The sequence below is a fragment of the Microplitis mediator genome, chromosome 2 (genome assembly GCF_029852145.1).
Source record: "Microplitis mediator isolate UGA2020A chromosome 2, iyMicMedi2.1, whole genome shotgun sequence".
Lineage (NCBI taxonomy): Eukaryota > Metazoa > Arthropoda > Insecta > Hymenoptera > Braconidae > Microplitis > Microplitis mediator.
In genome coordinates, this window is record NC_079970.1 from 23,305,263 (window position 1) to 23,323,915 (window position 18,653).

The following is an 18,653-nucleotide window of genomic DNA, read 5'->3' on the forward strand; positions in this document are numbered from 1 at the left end:
TTCTATCGATTTTTTTTTTATCATCAATTTGTTCAATTACTTATATGGTAGACTCTAAAAAATCAGGAGTGAATTCGGAGTGATTACGAATATTATTCAAAGCCAGATTCACCCCTTCACTCGGATTTTTTGAGTTTTTAAAAAAAATCACTCCTCATATGGAGTAAATTGGGAGTTTGTCTTCTCAGCGGAGCAGTCTAAATTTTTTTTGAATCCGCATTTACTTCGATTTGGAGTTTTAATATTAAAATAAACTCCGGAGTAAATTTATATAACTTCCAGGGGATTAAATAAATAAGCAATCATCTGCTGTCCTTTTACTCCGAATTCACTCCAGATTTGATCCGCGTTCACTCTGAAAATTTTTTACAGTCTAGGTAAACCAAAATAATTATTGAATGCGTACATAATTTCGATAATTATATTGCGGAGTATTTATAGGGAACAGTAAACTGAATTACACTTTTACGTAAAAATAATTAAGGGTAAAAAAAATGTTAATTGATATGAGGATAATGGTGATAATATAAGTAATGATGGGGACATGAGCAAAGCGTCGAGAATGTCGGGTGATAAAATTTTCAGAGAACAAATAAAATGCAAGTGTATGAGCGAATTGTTGAGGGCAGAGTACAAGAGGAAAGCGCGAGAGGATTAATATGGTGTTCGGGCGATCAAACGCGAGCAAATTGCCGACTCTGTCGCCCATTCGATCCGGTGTGTATTTTTATATATATATATATATATATATGTGTGTAATATATATGTGTGTGTGCAGTATATAGTTTAACAGGCTGGCGGGCAGGCGAAGAATTGTTGCAAGCCACAAATGTCTTTTGCCTTGGGTTATACTCAACGTTTATCGTATCGTGTCGCGCGTCCTAAAGATTGCGTGTGGGTTATAAATTTATATTTCATTCTATGTATATCTCTAGATGTGTTACACGCGTCTTTTGTTGAGCTCTGTGATTTATTTAATAAATATACATTACTCTGTATTGATAATTCGAAAATTTTAATGCTTTGTGTTTATTTATGCACATAAATAAATTATTTATTATGCTTGGGTAGAGACTAAATGAGCGGTTGGATTCATGCTGACTTTTTTTCATTTATTCACTTGATAAAAAAAAATTTTCATAGTCTCAATTTCTTCTTGTTCGTAAATATTCTCTGTAACATAACGGTTACGAGAATAGTAAAATCTGTTCCACTTGATTTTATTTTTTTGTAGAATATTGGAAATCACTATCGACTTTTTTTCATGGGAATTGTCTTGTAGGTCAGGTAATGAAAAAAAAAATCAAGTAATTGCAAATTTGGTGAGAAATGAAAAAATTTTATTTTTTTAAATTGGAGCACACAAATTGTTCCGTAAACGTTAGTTCACATTATAAATTATTAGACAAACGTTAATTACTTTCTAGAAAATTTATCAAAAATTATCAACAAACAAAATTAAATATCAAATTTTATTATTATACACTGAGAAAAAAATAAATCATTGCATTATTAATTTCATATCTAGCGGCAAGAATAATTTTGTTGACAGGAGAAAGTCGAAATTTATTTAGATTTTTGCAAAAAAAGAAATTAAAATGTGAAATTTCTTCGATCAAGAAAACTATTTTTAATAAAATCTCAAAATTTTTCACCAAAAATATATAAGATCGAAAATTTTAATTCGAAATGATTTTTTTCCAGTGTATGACAAAAACAACAATTTTTTCGATACTAAAAAAAATTTCTAAATCAAAAGAAAACCCAGACTTAAAATACTTTTTTTTTTACATAAAATAAAATCTTGACGCTTCTTCAATTTTCTCATTTATTTATTAATTTAAAAATATTCAAATAGATTTCCTGGTTTTTGTTCTGTTATATCATCATATACATTTATATATATTACGAATTAGTTGAGGAAATTGCTTGGATTATTTCACGTTCATAATTTTTTATCTTTTATAACTTTGTAGTAAAATCTAAGTTACATTACATACGATTCTGTTTTCTCTTTAACACCATACATATATATAAATATATATATATATATAGATTTGTTGTTAGATTACCAGCATATAGAACATAACTTTATCGTACTTTAATAATAGTAGTTTGGCGTCTCTGCGGCTCGGCGATAAGTGTACACCTCGTCGGCCTGACGCGCGTCTCTCAAAGAAAATTTTCTTCCTTCTCCTCCTCCATCGGCTTACACCAGTACATCTCCTGGCTGGTATTAAAAATTTTACCTCCACAATCTCTACAGCTCAACTTCTCTACAGCTGAACTTCACCCCCACCCCTGGCTCAACTACTTCACCTACAGCGCATCTACTATAGATCTTTAGCTCACCTCAACTCAATACAACCTGCACCGTAAACTACCACTATTATATACTCCTTCACGCATTGCATTGCGTGAATTCACCTCGCTAATCTTACGACGCCTGAAATCACTTTATCCGTGGATGGTCACGCTGTAACTAAAATTGTTATTCACACTCTCTCTCTCCCTCTCACTGGCTGATATCACTCGTATGTATATGCAAGTATGCGCCGATTCTCATTGCTTCATTACCCGAGGATCCTCTATCAGCAGTAAAAATTTAAAAATAATTACTAAGCCCTCGCGTGTACCTTTCAAGAGTTTAAAAGAAAGAGTAAATGAATGAAATTTATTGTTTTTAAATTTAAAAATATTTTTTTAATCGGCAATAAATTCTTTAATAACCAGCCAATACTTATATATTATTTATAAAATATGTATATGTATATATATATATAGAGACGGAGATAAATCTCGTCGCGTGTCCACCGGAAAATAAAAATCCCCGAGCGCATACATACGCAAGTAGCAGAATAAGTTTGTGAAGAGTATGTAGCACAGTGTATAGAATCGCGTATCTGTCGACGGTCGCATATAAGACAAGACAAGGACAGTTTGGACGTAAACCGATTCGTATCGTTTGCCTTGGGGGGGATTTTATGCACGCCGTGCGTAGGCGCCGCTGTGCTCCGTGATCCGTTTGAAAAATATCTCGGGCAAGTCCAGCATCTGATCCAGTCCTGAGACTGAGACTGAGAATAAGTAGTATATATAGAGTAAAAAGACAGTGGTACAAAGACGAGTGCACACTGCATAATGTGCTCTCAATTCTCGATACCACGATGTACAGCCCAAGAGAGAGAGGAGTTGCGGCGATTGTATGTCTGTTAAAGGTAAAAGGCGCATCACTTTGATTCCTGCAGATAGCACGTATGTCAGTCCCAGGCATCTTGATGTACATGTATATTTCACTTTATTTTTTTATTAATCTTCATTTCGTTTATTTATTTTCAGCCGCTGGATACATAATCATTTATTTAAAACCCTAAGATTTTTAGATTTTTTTATTGCACACCTCAAGCCTGTGCCTTAAGATCGGAACTAATTTTTCTCTACGCCTTTTTGGTTACACTAAAGTGGGTTAAATTGTAAATTAGTACAGAGAAAATTTATTTGGGAATAATTTCAGGCTGGTATTGAATCCATTTATTATTATTCGGTCGATTTAAAATAAATTAATTTGATCCAAGAAATCATTACTGTCAATTGTCCTGCTCAAATCTTCAAAAGCAGCTTCTTTTTTATTAGCTTTGTATTTTTTGTCGCAAGAACCCTTTTGAAAATCACTATCCAAATCTTTTTTGTTTAATTGTTATTAAAAAAAAAGGTAAAGCTGGTAATCAACGAAAAATTGAGCTGCAGTTTTTTTAGTTTTATTTTTTTCTACCCACTACTGGCAAAAAAATATCTATTGACAAAATATCCGTGCGACAAAATATCCATTAGAATAAATCTGTAGACAAAATATCCGTAAAAAACTGTTATTTTAACCATGAAAAGTTTGATGCGATGAATTCATCCCTTTGTTACGCCAATTTTCAGGATATTCTGTCCGTAAATATTTTATTCATCGGATATTATTTCCGCGGATATTTTGTCTGCGGATATTCTGTCGCGAATATGTTGTTACGTGTGACACGAATCGTAATCCGTGGACAATAGATCTGCGACGTAAAATCTGCGACATGAAATCCGAAGATATTTTATCCGATAGACAAAATATCCTTGGACTAAATATTCAAGAGACAAAAAATCCGTGACAAAATATCCTGTTGATAAATCTTATTCAGAAAAATATATTTTCAGCGAAAAAATAATTAATGGTTTTCGATAAACGTGTACTGTACACAGAAAAAAAAAAATTCTCGACTGAAGGTAAATATTCTTGATTCAAGAAAATTTTTTTGGAGACCTAAATTTTCTCAGATAAAGTAGAAATCTTCTCCGACTAAGACGAATTTTTTTTAACCAAGACAAATTCTCTTGGCTCAAGAAAATCTTGACTTGGTTCTCGAAAACGCTTGTCTTCAAAAATATTTTCTTGACTCAAGATAACTTTTTTTTTCTGTGTACCATTCCAAGCATATGTGTTGACCTATTTCCAAAATAATACCCACCCAAAATCTGTGAAAAAAAGGCACCGTACGATTTCAAGCATGTGTGTTGATCTATTTTCAATATCTCACACTCAAATTTTATGTGAAAATATATTAAACATTTCTGGTAAAAGGGTACCGTACTATTTATATTATAAGATATTTTGTCGGGGATCTTTTATCTATCGAGTATTTAGTCCGGGGATATTTTGTTTATCGGATAAAATGTCTTCGGATATTTTGTTGCGGATTTAATGTCTTCGGATAACGAGTGACGGAACCGTTGTTACGCAACCGGCACAGCAGCACTAGTGTGACAGTAGAATTGAAAAAGAAAAATAAGGCGGAATACACAGTAAAAAATGTTGTGTAAAATCAACACAGTTTGTGTGTTAAAAATGGTTGACACAAAATTTGTGTAACCCCTTTTTAACACAAAGATTATGTTGAAATATCGCCACAAGAGGGCGCAAAGAATCCACAGTAACACACAAAATGTGTTAATAAAGAGTGTATAACACATTTTTTATGTTACAAAATAAAGTGATACAAACTTTGTGTTAGTTTAAGACACTACAATTTTTAACACAAACCGTTTTCGACACAAATACACAATATTTTTTACTGTGTAGTTTTAAATAATAGAAATTAAACTGAAGGAAAAAGTATATAATGATTTAAAAACAAAAATAATAATTATTATAATGAGTGATTGAGGTGTGCACGTTTGGATTTTCCAACTATTTTTTGTTGACTTAATTATTTTTTAATACTGTCGATAATTATTTATCTTTCATTCGTTAGCAAAGTTTCAAGAAGTGTGTGGGCAGATTATGGCTCTTCAGAGTGAGCAGTAGTTATTACTGTGGGCACGAAACCATAAGGCGGAGAGTCATCTCGTGTACTGCTATACTGGGACGAGGCTCTTTTTCGAAAGCGTCTTGCTGGTTTTACGTTACCGCGACACTTAATGAGAAACTTAAGTTCCTTCTTGAGCTCTTTTTTGACAGACACTCTTTCTTTGCGAGAGAAATCGTACACGTCTTTGAACATTGTAAACGCTGATGTTAGCAGCGAAATTGAAACACCTACGACCAACACCAAAAACACACCTCCCACGTTGTCCAGACTTAGTTCCTTGACTACGCTTCCTGATGCTTCATCCTGGTGAAAAAATATTGTATATGTACTTAACTTTAAATTACAGCCTGCACCTCAAACGCCGATCGCAATTAAATTTTTATAGATTAAAAATTGGCGCCTTTTGCTGTCAGAAATTTAATTTCGGGTTGGAAATAAATTTTCGATTTCTTGCCGAAATTTGTCCGTGAAAATTGAAAATTATTTATGTCTAAGACGAAGTATTATTTATAGAAACCGGTAATTTATTAAATAATTAGACAGCGTAAACTTGGAGTCTATTATTAAGTTACTGTTGCTCGCTACCAACTTGAGCCCTCTGCCAATTTATTCATTGATCCCCAATGCCTTGAGGTCTTCTCGTAATTGCTACATATTTTTATCCTCATTCCCATCAAAACCAATAATAATTAGAGGGTCATATATTTTAATAAGTTAATTTGAAGCCGGTTAAAAAAAAATATAAGAGTGAAATTGAAACGGGGCTCGCTCGAATATTGAGTAATGAATAATAAATAATAAAGTATGGGGCCTATTGATGCTAGAGTATAAAAACCGACGTTCAAGGTGTCTATTAGCTGTTTTATAAACAATAATTACTTTGCAAGAACCACCGCCGCGTTTTTCATTCCACCATTTTTTTTTCAATTCCGACAGGATTCCGCTTTCTTGCATTTGCAGTACGGCTGTATTCAGTTTGTTTCTGTAAGGAAAACCTGTAATAAAGGAGATAATATTTTTACTATTGATTAAGGTCGCTCCAGATCCAAATTTGTTTTTTTTGAACTCGTACGAATACCTACGTTTTCTCATTGCGATTCCGTAGCCCTTGTTGTCCAGTAACCCGCCAATTTGCGTCAAATTGCAGTCCCTCTGGGCAATATAGTCGATACTACTAGACTCCATGAGAAAAGCGTAGTCCTCATTTAAAGCACGTAGTCTACCTTCTTCGTTGTCCTGTGTCAATACTTCAGGATGATCTCTCATGTACTCATACATCTTTACGTACGTCGAATAATTGGAACCCTTTAGATGAACCAAATTCTTTCAAAGTGTAGATTAGAATTTCATGTCTAATTTTTTCCCATATATGAGAATAGGGAACTAAATTTTTCACCAGTTATATTTATTTACTCTAGATCATACAGCATTCATACATACTTCAATTTAATAAATATAGACTGAAAAAAATAATCGGTAGCAGCTATCGATTGGCAATCGGTAGCCGTTATCGAAATAATTGGTAGCTGTTACCGATTAATTTTCGATTGAAATCGGTATCAGCTATCGATTGGCAATCGGTAGCTGCTACCGATTATTGTTCGGTGGCCGCTACCGATTATTTTTTTCCGTGTAGAGTCATGTGGGACAAACGTGCGCTGTGTGAAAGTGTGCGCAAACTTATTCATTTCGGATTGAAATGCAAGAGTTTGCGCACACTTACCCACATGACTCTAATTATTATTTTTTAAAAATCAATTTATCCACAGGAAATAACATTTCTTAAAAAAAAAAATGACTAATTTCGCACAATCACTTTCTCTCTTTTTTTAAAATTTAAGTTGTTAAGATTGAGGCAATTAGGAGCAGAGTTTTTAAATTAATTAAAATAAATTATTCGAATAGACTTTAAATAGGCAATAATTTAAGTTATGAATGTTTTCTAATTAATAATTTGAATAATTAAGGGAGACTGAGTCACGACGGGGTCCGACGAATTAGGGATCGTTGTAAATTAATTCAATATTTTAAAGATTTATCGATGCTATTAATATGAAGATCGAAAAATTTCAAAGATTTCTTATCCTCGTCAAGTATCCTAGTGATAAAAATATATTTTTGCCTCTATTTAACCTCTGAGTAGCTTTTTCGCTTTCGTTTTTTAATCTCATGAGCTTCCCGCCGTGCTTTGGTCTACCCAATCTGTTTTTTAATTTAACAGGAAAATAATAAAATAATAAATTAGCAAAATAGTTGATTATTCGCAATTCTGTCCAGGAAAAGAAGTTTTGTAGCTTACACACTGAAGAAAATAATCGGTAGCCGCTACCGATTATTTTTCGGTTGACGCTACCAATTAATTTTTGGTAACAGCTACCGATTTTTTTTCGGTAGCAGTTACTGAATAATCGGTAGCCGCTACTGAAATAATCGGTAGCTGTTACTGATTAATTTTTGGTAGCCGTTACCGATTATTTCGGTTGCTATTACCGGAATAATCGGTAGCGTCTACCGAAAAATAATCGGTAGCAGCTACCGATTATTTCAGTAGCGGCTACCGATTATTTTTTTCAGTGCAAAATTAAGCAGAAACAAATAAATTTATTAAGAAGAATTGTTAAGTCGATGAAAAGTAGAAAAAATATATATATATATGTGTGAAAGTAGCGGAGAAATGATGATACGAAAAATAATAAAAGTACTTGCATGTTGATATTTTCGAACGCCTTCTTCTTCCTGTGTTAAAAATAATTTGAGGGAAAAAAAGTTTGAAGATTTTTGACCTACCTCAAAAAATTTGAAGGTCGAGCCATCACGTTTTGCGCCGTATGGGATTTTGCCGTTCAAATTAGCAAGGTCTTCAGCAGATTTAATAGGTCTCACAATGGTTTCAATCGTGAGAAAGGCCGCTAAATTAGCCGTATATGACGTTGTCATTAACATGCAGAAGAACCACCAGGCTGTTGCAAGTATTCGCGTTGATACTCCACTTTAATGAATATTTAATTAGCATTTTTACTCGTAATCTGGAGTAAATACTGTGTTTTCTCAAATAATGTTAATTAATAAGGACCTACATTGGAGCGATTTCCGAACCTTGTTGCATAATACTTCCAATAGTGAACCAAATACAGTTCGAGAACGTAAACTGATTCTCTAGCTCTTCTGGATTTTCAATGCACGGATACGGATTAGTCCATTCGGCGGGACTTACCCGTCCAATTACAAATAATAATAATGATGTTAAAAACAGCGCTCCGAATAAACAAAGCCATACTGATATTGATAACGGTGACATAAATGAAAATAAACTAGGCGCTGCTTTTCCCGGTTTCTTGTACAAAATACTTATTCCTAAAATATTTAGATTTTTTTTTTTAAAAGCTCATTTATTTATCAATTATCAATTATTACATTCAAATTTACCCACCCAGATGCATAAAAGGCATCGTGAAGTCAACGACTTTTTCCCGATCTGAGAGTATTGTCAAATCTGTGATAGCGAGATCTGCTTCCTAATTAAATGGGATAGAAAAATGTATTATTATTAACTATTTATAAATTAATAAAAGTCCTGAGAGGATCGGAAGGGAATCACGTATTCGGTGGCTGTTACAAGAGAACGTGGATATTGGTACAGGATGATAACTTGTTGGCAGCAGTTAAGTTAGCATCAGATGTGGGAGAAAACTGTTTTATCTTAAGCTGAAAGTTGGATTTCAAGTAGGGATCGAAGTTAGAGACTGTCCTCCCTGATAGCCAAGTTGGCCGCAAAAGTTGGCATTTCCATAAGTTGACGGCAACTTTTCGAGAAACTTGTCGACAATTTGCTGACAACTTGTCTACAAATTGCTTAGAAACTTGGTGGCAGGTTGCGGCAGTAGATTGTCGTCAACTTTCTGAGCAACTTGTAGTCAACAGTTACACAAACTGAAAGTTGTCCACAACTTGATGTCAAGTTGGTCACAACACAGGTACACCAACTTTCTGATCAGAAACTCTGGCTTTCAGTGCTGATAGCCAAGCTGGTAGCAAGCTATAGGCAACCTACTGCAGCAACTTGTTGCTAAATTGACCGCAGAAATTGACATTTCCATAAGTTGACAGCAACTGGGCGCCAGCTTTCTTAGAAAGTTGAAGACAAAAGTTGGCATTCCATAAGTTGACGGAAAGTTGTCTTCAATTTTCCCAAAAAGCTGGCGTCAGTTCGCGGCAGTAGATTGTCTCCAACAGCTGCAAACCCTAAAGTTGACGTCAACTTGATCATAACTAATTGACACCAACTTCCTGACCAGAAAGTTCGCTATCAGGGATAGTATCGACATCTGATCTAAAAATGACAAGTTAAAAATTCACATAATCGTTAAAATTTGACTTCCACCCCGATAATCTCCTACTCATAGACTTTTATGTTAACAGTAAAAAGAAATGATATTAGTTGGCTATAATGACGATCATTTTACAGATACACACTTACCCCATCGATAATTTTTCCAAGCATTCCGGACCATTTGCCCGTTTTCTCATTAAGAGAACCAGTAACTTTGTCAACTTGTTCAACAAAGGTATAATTGAAATGCAGAATTTGACTTAATTCGTGTATTATATCTATTGCAAACCCTTCATAACGATCATTACCCGTTTTAGTAGTCGTCGATTCAGTCAACATGTTGAAGGGATTGAGCTAAAAATATTTGACCGGTTCAAAATCCATTAAACAAATAATTTTGTAAATTCTTAATAAACCTACCAATGATATTACAACAGTAAAGGTTTGATTAGCTAAGTCTACGTCGCCATCTAATACCGGTGGTGGTTCTGGAATCCACTCTATGCTATTCGTGCTATTCCAATTTCCAATTGTTTTCAAACCATCTGGAGTGAGTCTCACAATATTAAGCTTAAAATCACTGCGGAATCCATTGGTATGGAATTTAATAAGACCTGTTAGTCCTTTCATTTCAGTCTGGAACATGACAAACAAATATTTGCTTTGCCAACTGAATTTTACTAGTTACCGTGATAAATATTACTTCAGTAAATTAATAACATACAGAGCGAATGAAATTGCTCAGTGAAGCTCCGTGTTCCCAGTTGTCGAGCGCGTCACAAGCTAATGCTTTCACGTCACCTTCGACGGCTTCTTCGAGCTGTTTGAATGCCCGGGAAAACAACTGGATCGCGTCGAACATCAATGCCCAGTCGGTTCTCATTTTCGACAAATCCTCAAGTCCCATTTCACCCAAATATCCGTTAAATATCGACAATGAATCGGGATCCTCTGGATCAAGAAGACGTATTCCGGTTATGTTGGAGCCTGAGTGACTGTACGGGTCCAGATCTAATGTCTGCAGATCCTTTGATGAAAAATAAACTAATTAGCCTACGGTCATTATTGAGCTTATGATGAAATTCTCCCGCTAATTTACCAATGACGTTATGATTATTTTGTGACGATCAGACAGAATTCCAACTTGTTGGGATTGCTGCAAAACTTCCTCGAGGATATCGTAGGAGCAGTCGATAATGATGTTCTCTTCGTAGGAATTTTTGACTTTTTTTAAAATACTCCGATAGTCCGGCCCCTTGCCCAAATAACGCAGGGTCACTGGATAACCCTTTGTGTCCCATCTTTGCAATAAATTGCTCATACGAAGAAGCGCTTCTGTACTGTCATACAATATTGTGAATTTTTCCCACTTGAACTCCGTTACCATATACAGGTAAATCTAAACAAGTCAATATATTTTATTTTTGTCGCTGCCCTGATAGCCAAGTTGGCGGCAACCTGTCGCCAAATTGACCATAAAAGTTGTCATTTCCATAAGTTGATGACAGCTTTCTGAGAAAGTTGGTGGCAGAAGTTGGCATTGCATTAGTTGATGGAAAGCTGCCTTCAATTTTCTCAGAAAGTTGTCGATAGGTTGCGGCTGTACATTGTCGCCAACTTTCTGGGAAACTTGTTGTCAAGTTACAAAAGCTGAAAGTTTTCGTCAAGTTGATCGCAACTCATGTACACCAACTTTCTGATCAGAAACTCTTGCTATCAGGTTGAATAAAAAATTAGTATATCTAAGAGGGTAATATTTGCAAAACTTAACTCGAATATTAGGAAAAAACATTTTCCGAATAAGCAAAAGAAATAGTGAAGATTTCGGTCTCATACACATATCGCGTTACTAATTCTAAAAGGACATATATTTGTATACCCTTTTGATTTTGAAATTTTTTTCACAATTTTCAGTTTTAAAATTAGTCTAGAAAATGATTGGTGATAAAAACAAAATTATAAGCCTTTTTGGCTTAAGGAAGTTCTCTAACGCCAAAAGGGCGTATGAAAATAAACGTCTCTTTGGAATCAGTAACGCGTTATATATTTTTAAATCATTTCGAAAAAATTAGTAGAATACTGTTTAAAATTGAATTTATGAAAATCAGTGAATATTCACTTTTGTGCAGTGAAAAGTGTGTCACTAATTCAAAAAAGTGGCACGAATTACTCGTCAATTGATAAATATTCACTATCTACTTGTAAATTTTACTAATCCATTTTTAGAGAGTAGCTCTGTTTGGAAAAAAATTTAATTTCTACCGAAAACTTCTAAAGCATAATTTTAAGTAAAGTCTTTATAAATACAAATAAAATCGATCTCGAGGCTTTTCGACTTAGGAATGAAAAAAAAATGCGGGATTATATTTCAGATAGATTTAAAATAATGAAAGATATATAAAAAGAGCATACCAGTGAAAGTGTTTCGGAATGCGGATAAAAATTGATAGACTTCATACGAACGAGTTCTGAATCCCATCGCGCTACAATGTTTGGTAAATCCATAGTGTCACACATACTTTGAACGTGACTCGATGATACCTTATCATGGGGGCCAAACAGGGCCGCAATTCCTTCACCAACGAGCGTACAGACTGAAATTTTTTTTTTTTTTTTACTATTTTACACTAGAGTACCAGAGCTTCAATGTAAATAAGTTTTGATAAAATATGATGCATGGCGAAAAAAAATTCAAAAAATAACAGGGCTCAGCCGGGATTTGAACCCGGGACCTCTCGCACCCAAAGCGAGAATCATACCCCTAGACCACTGAGCCGTGGAAGGTGTTGTTGAAAGGAGGAAACGCGAGTCCGCTGATCAATTGAACGCACTTTCTAATCTTAAAACGAGTAATAACGACGTAAAACACTTATATACCTCCTTGAGATACTTCAAATACATCATCAGTGATTGTGATCACTTCAGGTTTGAAATAAGTATCCGAAAATTCTTCAGTTTCAATTCTCATTCTATTTATTGCGTTTATCGACTCTATGAATGCCTTCTGAGTCAGATCATCCTCAGGGAATAGGCCTCCTGTAAATCATTTTTTAAATAATATCATATAAATAATGAATAGTCATGGTGATTAAGTTATATAATTATTTGATATTTCAATTACCTAGTACTATTATTTTTGAAAATGCTAAAACACTTGGTACCATGATGGCAAAACATATAAATATAGTTTTATACATTCTTATTTTCCTAAAACAAAGAAGTTAAAAAAATCAAAAATTGTCGATCATAGTGAACTTTCACATTGAAGACTATGCTCTATAAATTACAAGTATTGAGCCTAGTAAATATTTACTATTTTGCAGTGAAAAGTGTGCGATTAATTACAAAAATCGGTATGCTTTGCATTATAAATTAGTAAATTTCCACTGATTGTTAGTAAATTCCATTCATTTTTACTATTCACTTTTAGAGATTATGATCAAATTTGTAGATATTTTGATATTAAGCTCCCGAAATAGTATTTATGTGGCTTATGTGTTTACTATTGTTGTACGTATGCTATTTTGAAGGCATATATTCTCATATATCATTTCACATGGGCTTTGTTATCAAAAAATTATTCGAAACTGTCATTCTTACACAATTTTTTCAAACGTTTCTACACAGTAAAAAAGGATTCGTCAAAATCAACGCATATCGTGTGTAAAACGAACATTTTACACTTGTTTATATGTTATTTTAACATGTGAGTGTTGAAAAAGTTACACGGGTATATGTTAAAAGTAATAAATCTTCCAAGAATTCTGCTGTGATGTTCGAGGTTATTTTTACCATATTTTGTGTGTTGATTTGACAATAACATAAAAAAATCTGAAAACCGCCTGACCTTGCGGGACAGCCCCAAAATTTCCCGCTGTTTTTGAGCTCAGAGAGCTCGAAAACATTATTACTTGTGAATTTTTGAACTCTTCAAGCTCAAAAATTTGTTAGACCGGTAAAACATAGCTTCACTGAAAAATTATAATTTTTGTCCGACGATATCTTTGGATGGAATGAACCGATTTGAACGTTAATTCTTGGTGGCAATCGAAAGGGCTCAACAAGACTTAAAACTGATTACATTTTGAGGCGAATCGGGCAAGTGGTTTATAAGTTATACGCAAAAAACCAAAAACAAAAAAAAATTTTTATTTTTATTCTTCGTATAACTCGTAAACTACATGACCGATCCACCCCAAAATCTAATCAATTCTAAGTTTTAATTAGCCACACACACACACACACACACATACACACGGACGCCCATCCGGGAATAATCAGAATAGCTTCCTAGGACCTCAAAACGTCGACATCTGATGAAAACTCGATTTTTGAAAATCGGACCGAAACCAATAACTTCCCTTTTTTTGAAAATTTGCAATTTTCTTAGCGGGAAGTTAAAAGTAAGTGTTATTTTCGTATGAAATAACATTTTTGTGTGTTAAAAAACCAATTTAATGCGACAGTTCAAACAAGATAAATACTGTGTCTTTAATTGGCACACAAAAATGTTAAAAATTCAACACTCAGAATTTTAACACACACGTTTTTTCACACTTTACAGTCAATTGACGATTCGATTTTTACTGTGTAGTTTTCAATTTGAATCACCGTGTTACTGTATGCAACTGTTATATTTACTGTTTTTGAACGATTTATTGAACAAAAATTGACCGGAAATGGATAACCGATACTATTAATTTTAAAAAAAATTGTAATAATAACAAACAATTTTTACAGCGACTAGAGACAAATTGAACTTGAAAATAATAATAACAAAATATGAAGTATCTATAGACACAAGAGCACTTAGATATTTGACATACAATGTAAACTAAAATGATGTACGCACAAGAACGTAAAGCTCGGTTAACTTCCAAAGCATAAACATTTACGTCTACTCAGCTCAAAACTTCATATACTCTGGCTACATTGCCCTCAAAGTAAACATTTACTGTTAATTGAACTACTGAGTAAAAATAATTAATGATTTATCAATAAATAGCCAGGGCTATTTACCAAACAAGCAATATCATCAGTAAATAGGGACTGATCTGCTAAACAACTCCGTTATCTTGCAAATAGTTTCCGGCAAAAATATTATACGTACAAATATGACTACTGTGGATAAATTTTGGTCAGATCAGTGCACTAATAGGCAGTTAAAATTGTTTAAGTATCTCGTGAATATTAAGATTTTAAGACAGAAATTTACTAACAGAACTCGAGGATATAAATATACATTTATAGGTTCTAAATTTGGCCACGTGAATTCTTTACTCTATATATTTATTCAATGCATTTGACATACATTTCTTGTTCTTATATTTAACTAAAAATATTTTAAATAATTTAATTAGAAAATTAATGCGGGAAATTTAAAATAAAAAAAAAAATTGTAATTAAATTTTGAGAAAAAAGTAATTTTTAGTATGAATAAATATAAGCATAAGCAGTGACATAAACCGAGCTTACCACTTTGAATCATATGCAAGTTAAAAAAGTATGAAAAATAAATTTACAAAAAAGGACTTTTTGGTTTTACTTCCATTTGAATTTATCTAAACTACAAAATATTATTATTTGCTCAGTTACTGTAACTTTAAGTAAATAAAAAAACTTGTAAGCTCAAATGTATTCACAACGCGAGTTTTCGCAAGCGCATGCCCGATTATCCGCACTCTTTAAACAGACAGCTTTAACTAGAAACTAAAAAGTAAAGTTCGTCGTCCCACTACACTATCCACTACTCAGCTGTATCTCACTCCCATTCACATTCTCTTCCTTCTATTATTATCGTTTCTTGTTTTTTTATTTGCTTTTTTTTTTCTTATTTTATTTTCATTGCGACCCATTATAAATGCCGTGACTCTGCCTCCGTTGAGACGAGAATAGCTAAATGCTAGAGCTTTAAAGCATCGCACTCTTCTCTATCCAGCAATCGCATTTACTCACGGCAAAATACCCACTCTGAGAAATGAGTGGAGAAAAAAATTTACTAAAAATATTTTAAATTATTACGTCTAAATGACGGATTGTTATATAATCAAGTACTTTTTCTTTTACTTATTACTACATTTTATTTACAAAAAAAATCATCATTAATTTTTGTCACATTAACAAACTTTTGAAAAGATTAATTACGCGAATTATTATATTATTAATTATACATTACAAAAATTTATTGACCGTAAGCTTTTATTTTATACCCAATATGTGATTAAAAAAAAAATACTAAAAAAAAATTTTTTTGAAAAATTTAGGGTATTTTCTTCCCTGGTGAAAATTTTGGGAATTTTCTCTGAAAAACTCAGTTCCAAAGTTCTAAAGACTTTTTCAAAGTTCTGAAGACTTTTTCAGAGAAAATTCCCAAAAATTTCCACCAGGGTTTTGAAAGAATGAATTTTTTTTTGCATGGCAAACTCAATAGCGACATATATATTGTATCGAATGTGAAACTGATCTTTTAAAATATTTGAATAACTAGAAACTAAATGCCTTCTTCTCTTGTTTTATAGATGCGCGACTAGAGTCATTCATAATTTGACAGCATAACAGCGTACGTCTGTATTCAATAAACTATATCTTTCTTTTGCCTTTCTTTTATTGCTGGCAATTGTGGTATTATTTCTAGGGCGTGTTCAGAAACACACTCTGGAAGAGAAATATTCAACTCCTGCGTTCAGAAATATCCTCTAGTCGAACCAGAGGTGCGATTTAACATTACAAAGGTACTAATCACACCTGGATAGGTAATTTTTCACCTCCAGAGTGTATTTCTGAACACGCCCCTAGTTTAAGTGTGTTCTCATTGTAGTATAAGTGATATTAATTTATAAGTTACCAGTTACTACAATACGTATATATGTGAGCTTAATATGGTACAAATTTTTTTTACTGTAAAATGTTCAACTGCTTGTATCTTATGAACAATACACTTTAGCACTATGAGTGCAAGAAACAATTTTGTAGAGGACAAAATTTCCTAAAAGATTGGTCACATGCATATTTTTCGTGAGATGAGCCGTTTCTTCACTATTAACAAAAATATATGAAAACAGTGAAAAATTGACTTTTGGAGCCGATACAATCGACATGGATCGAGTTTGAGCAAAAATGTTCTTTATACTTTCAAAAAGCAACAATTACTCTACATCGAAAAACTGGTTTTAAAACTATAGCTGAAAATCCGGCGAAGTTGTAGCAATTTAAAAAGAAAGTTACTCGATGTACATGTTTTTTAAATGGGGAAAATTAAAAATGAAAACGGAAGTACTTAAAATTAATACTGAGTGCTCAAACTTGGAGGGAATTTGTTTTTCGATGTGTACAGGATATCAGGTGTGTCAGGGAAAAAAAAATACTCGGTTTTTTAAGTACCCTAATATCTATCTTTTAATTAAAAAAAACGGACGGCTCTGTAGATAATAAAAAAAAATGGTAAATTTTTACATGCAAACATTGAAATAAAAAAACACTGAACAGTAATTGGTGATTATAGGAATACATTAGTCGTAAATAAAAACTCAATGATGTGGACTTGGCTTAAATTTATTTATTTATTTACAAATGCCGTTCATAGTTCAATTTATGTTAATACTTTGGCAGTTTTTTTAATGCAATGATGTAATTTTTAATCGTTATTTCAATGAGAGTTAAATAAAGTAACATACATATTTTGAAAAAATTCACCACACTCTTGGATCCGTGCATCCGCACACACATATTTTTTATGACCCATTCGTCCACACATTAATTAAAATTTATTTACAATAGACTAATAGATTATTTATCATTACAATATTTAGACTTTGAATCATATCACGCAATAAAAAACATTTATATATTTATATATATATATATAGTATTTAGTAGCTAATAAATATACTAGATGAATTTTTAAAATAAAAAAAATTATCACTTATGCTTAGAATAATTTTTGATTTTTTTTTTCTATTCTCTAAATTATTATTATAATTAATATTATTATTATTATTGTGTTTTGGTTTTTATTATAATCCATAAGCATGATTTCAGTCACGTTTTGGAGTTTTTTAAATATATATATACAGGGGAGGAAGGGGCAAAACGGGGTGGGCACAATGGGTTACCCTCAGAATTCTATATAAAAAAGTTTGTTCTTTAAACATTCGAAAATTACTTTTGGAAATACAAATGAGAATTATTTTGAATTTTCTTCTGTTAAACTTTTTTGAAATTCGAAATTTTCAGTCGGAAAATTTTAACTACTTTTGTTTTATGATACAAACTATTAAAAAATTTGTTTCACCTTTTTCAGAGGTCAATTTTGCCCGCGAAAAATGAAAATTTTTTCTATTTACTTTAAGTATCATCAAAAAAAAAAAGATTTAATAAATTTGAGTCCCCAAAAATTTAGTATTTTCTTAAGTGCCCCGTTTTGCTCCCCCTCCACTATATATACACATATATATGTATATATATGAAGGTGGTTTTATGTCAATGGCGGTTTTCCAACGAAATGTGTGTACTTAGAGTACCCGGGGGTCGGAGGTTTTACTTCTGAAACAGTTGATAAATTTTGACGCTGTTTGTCCCAATAACACGATATCTTGCCTGATGTTTTTTCAAGGCAATCGATGCTGTCCACAGAATATTGCATTTCACTCGTTCTATCCGAGTGCAATGATTTCTAAAATAAAATTAAAAAAAAAAAAAATACACATAGACGACTTTTACTAAAGTCAGGTTACTCAAATATTTAAATAGTTAAAAGTCTTTTATAATTCCCAGTTCTCTGTATTTTAAAACAGTCAAATTATAATTTTACAGGATAAACTACTTAGTCTTTAATTCCTTTAAAGTCCTGCTCTGGAAAGTTTTTTTTTATTTCGAACTTTAATTTTAAGCTCACAATTTCTCAAAAATGATATGATACTGAAATTAGCTGACGTCTAATAATTTTTTGATTTTTTAAAAAACGATAAATTATGAAAAAAAAA

General features: G+C 32.7%; 2 protein-coding genes and 1 non-coding gene across 9 annotated transcripts in view; all 3 read right to left on the reverse strand.

Moving 5' to 3' along the window:
* Nucleotides 1-1,707: 1,707 nt before the first annotated feature.
* LOC130664021 (glutamate receptor ionotropic, kainate 3-like) lies at nt 1,708-15,370 on the reverse strand. Of its 2 annotated transcripts, none has more exons than XM_057463667.1 (14): nt 15,148-15,370; nt 12,794-12,879; nt 12,550-12,708; nt 12,085-12,266; nt 10,772-11,071; nt 10,397-10,699; nt 10,093-10,308; nt 9,820-10,026; nt 8,773-8,857; nt 8,420-8,696; nt 8,130-8,331; nt 6,425-6,665; nt 6,222-6,337; nt 1,708-5,645 (listed from the first exon to the last, which is right to left on the reverse strand). In XM_057463667.1, exons 2-14 carry the CDS (start codon nt 12,867-12,869, stop codon nt 5,313-5,315), a joined length of 2,697 nt encoding a protein of 898 aa, XP_057319650.1. In that variant the 5' UTR covers nt 12,870-12,879; nt 15,148-15,370; the 3' UTR covers nt 1,708-5,312. The 2 variants fall into 2 exon arrangements, with proteins under 2 accessions (XP_057319650.1, XP_057319651.1); XM_057463668.1 differs by having other exon boundaries at nt 1,709-5,645; nt 6,425-6,647.
* Trnap-ugg (transfer RNA proline (anticodon UGG)) lies at nt 12,377-12,448 on the reverse strand. Its single transcript has one exon. It is a non-coding gene; the product is annotated as a tRNA-Pro (tRNA).
* Nucleotides 15,371-17,213: 1,843 nt separating the features above from the next.
* Nucleotides 17,214-18,653, reverse strand: part of LOC130664020 (glutamate receptor ionotropic, kainate 2) — a 184,172-nt gene continuing 182,732 nt past the window's right edge. For 5 of the 6 annotated variants that reach the window (XM_057463663.1, XM_057463664.1, XM_057463665.1 and 2 more), the window contains one exon: nt 17,214-18,343. In XM_057463663.1, coding sequence (XP_057319646.1) covers nt 18,146-18,343 — 198 coding nt within the window. In that variant the 3' untranslated portion in view covers nt 17,214-18,145. The remainder of the gene's footprint in view (nt 18,344-18,653) is intronic. The other variant, XR_008989285.1, reaches the window with a different exon arrangement.

Coding starts and splice junctions, on each gene's coding strand:
- LOC130664021 (XM_057463667.1), bottom strand. CDS start 12,869: ATGTATAAAACTATATTTATATGTTTTGCCATCATGGTACCAAGTGTT. Junction 8,332..8,419: donor GGTTCGGAAATCGCTCCAAT/GTAGGTCCTTAT, acceptor TATTCATTAAAG/TGGAGTATCAACGCGAATAC. Junction 5,646..6,221: donor GCGGCGGTGGTTCTTGCAAA/GTAATTATTGTT, acceptor TTTTTTCACCAG/GATGAAGCATCAGGAAGCGT.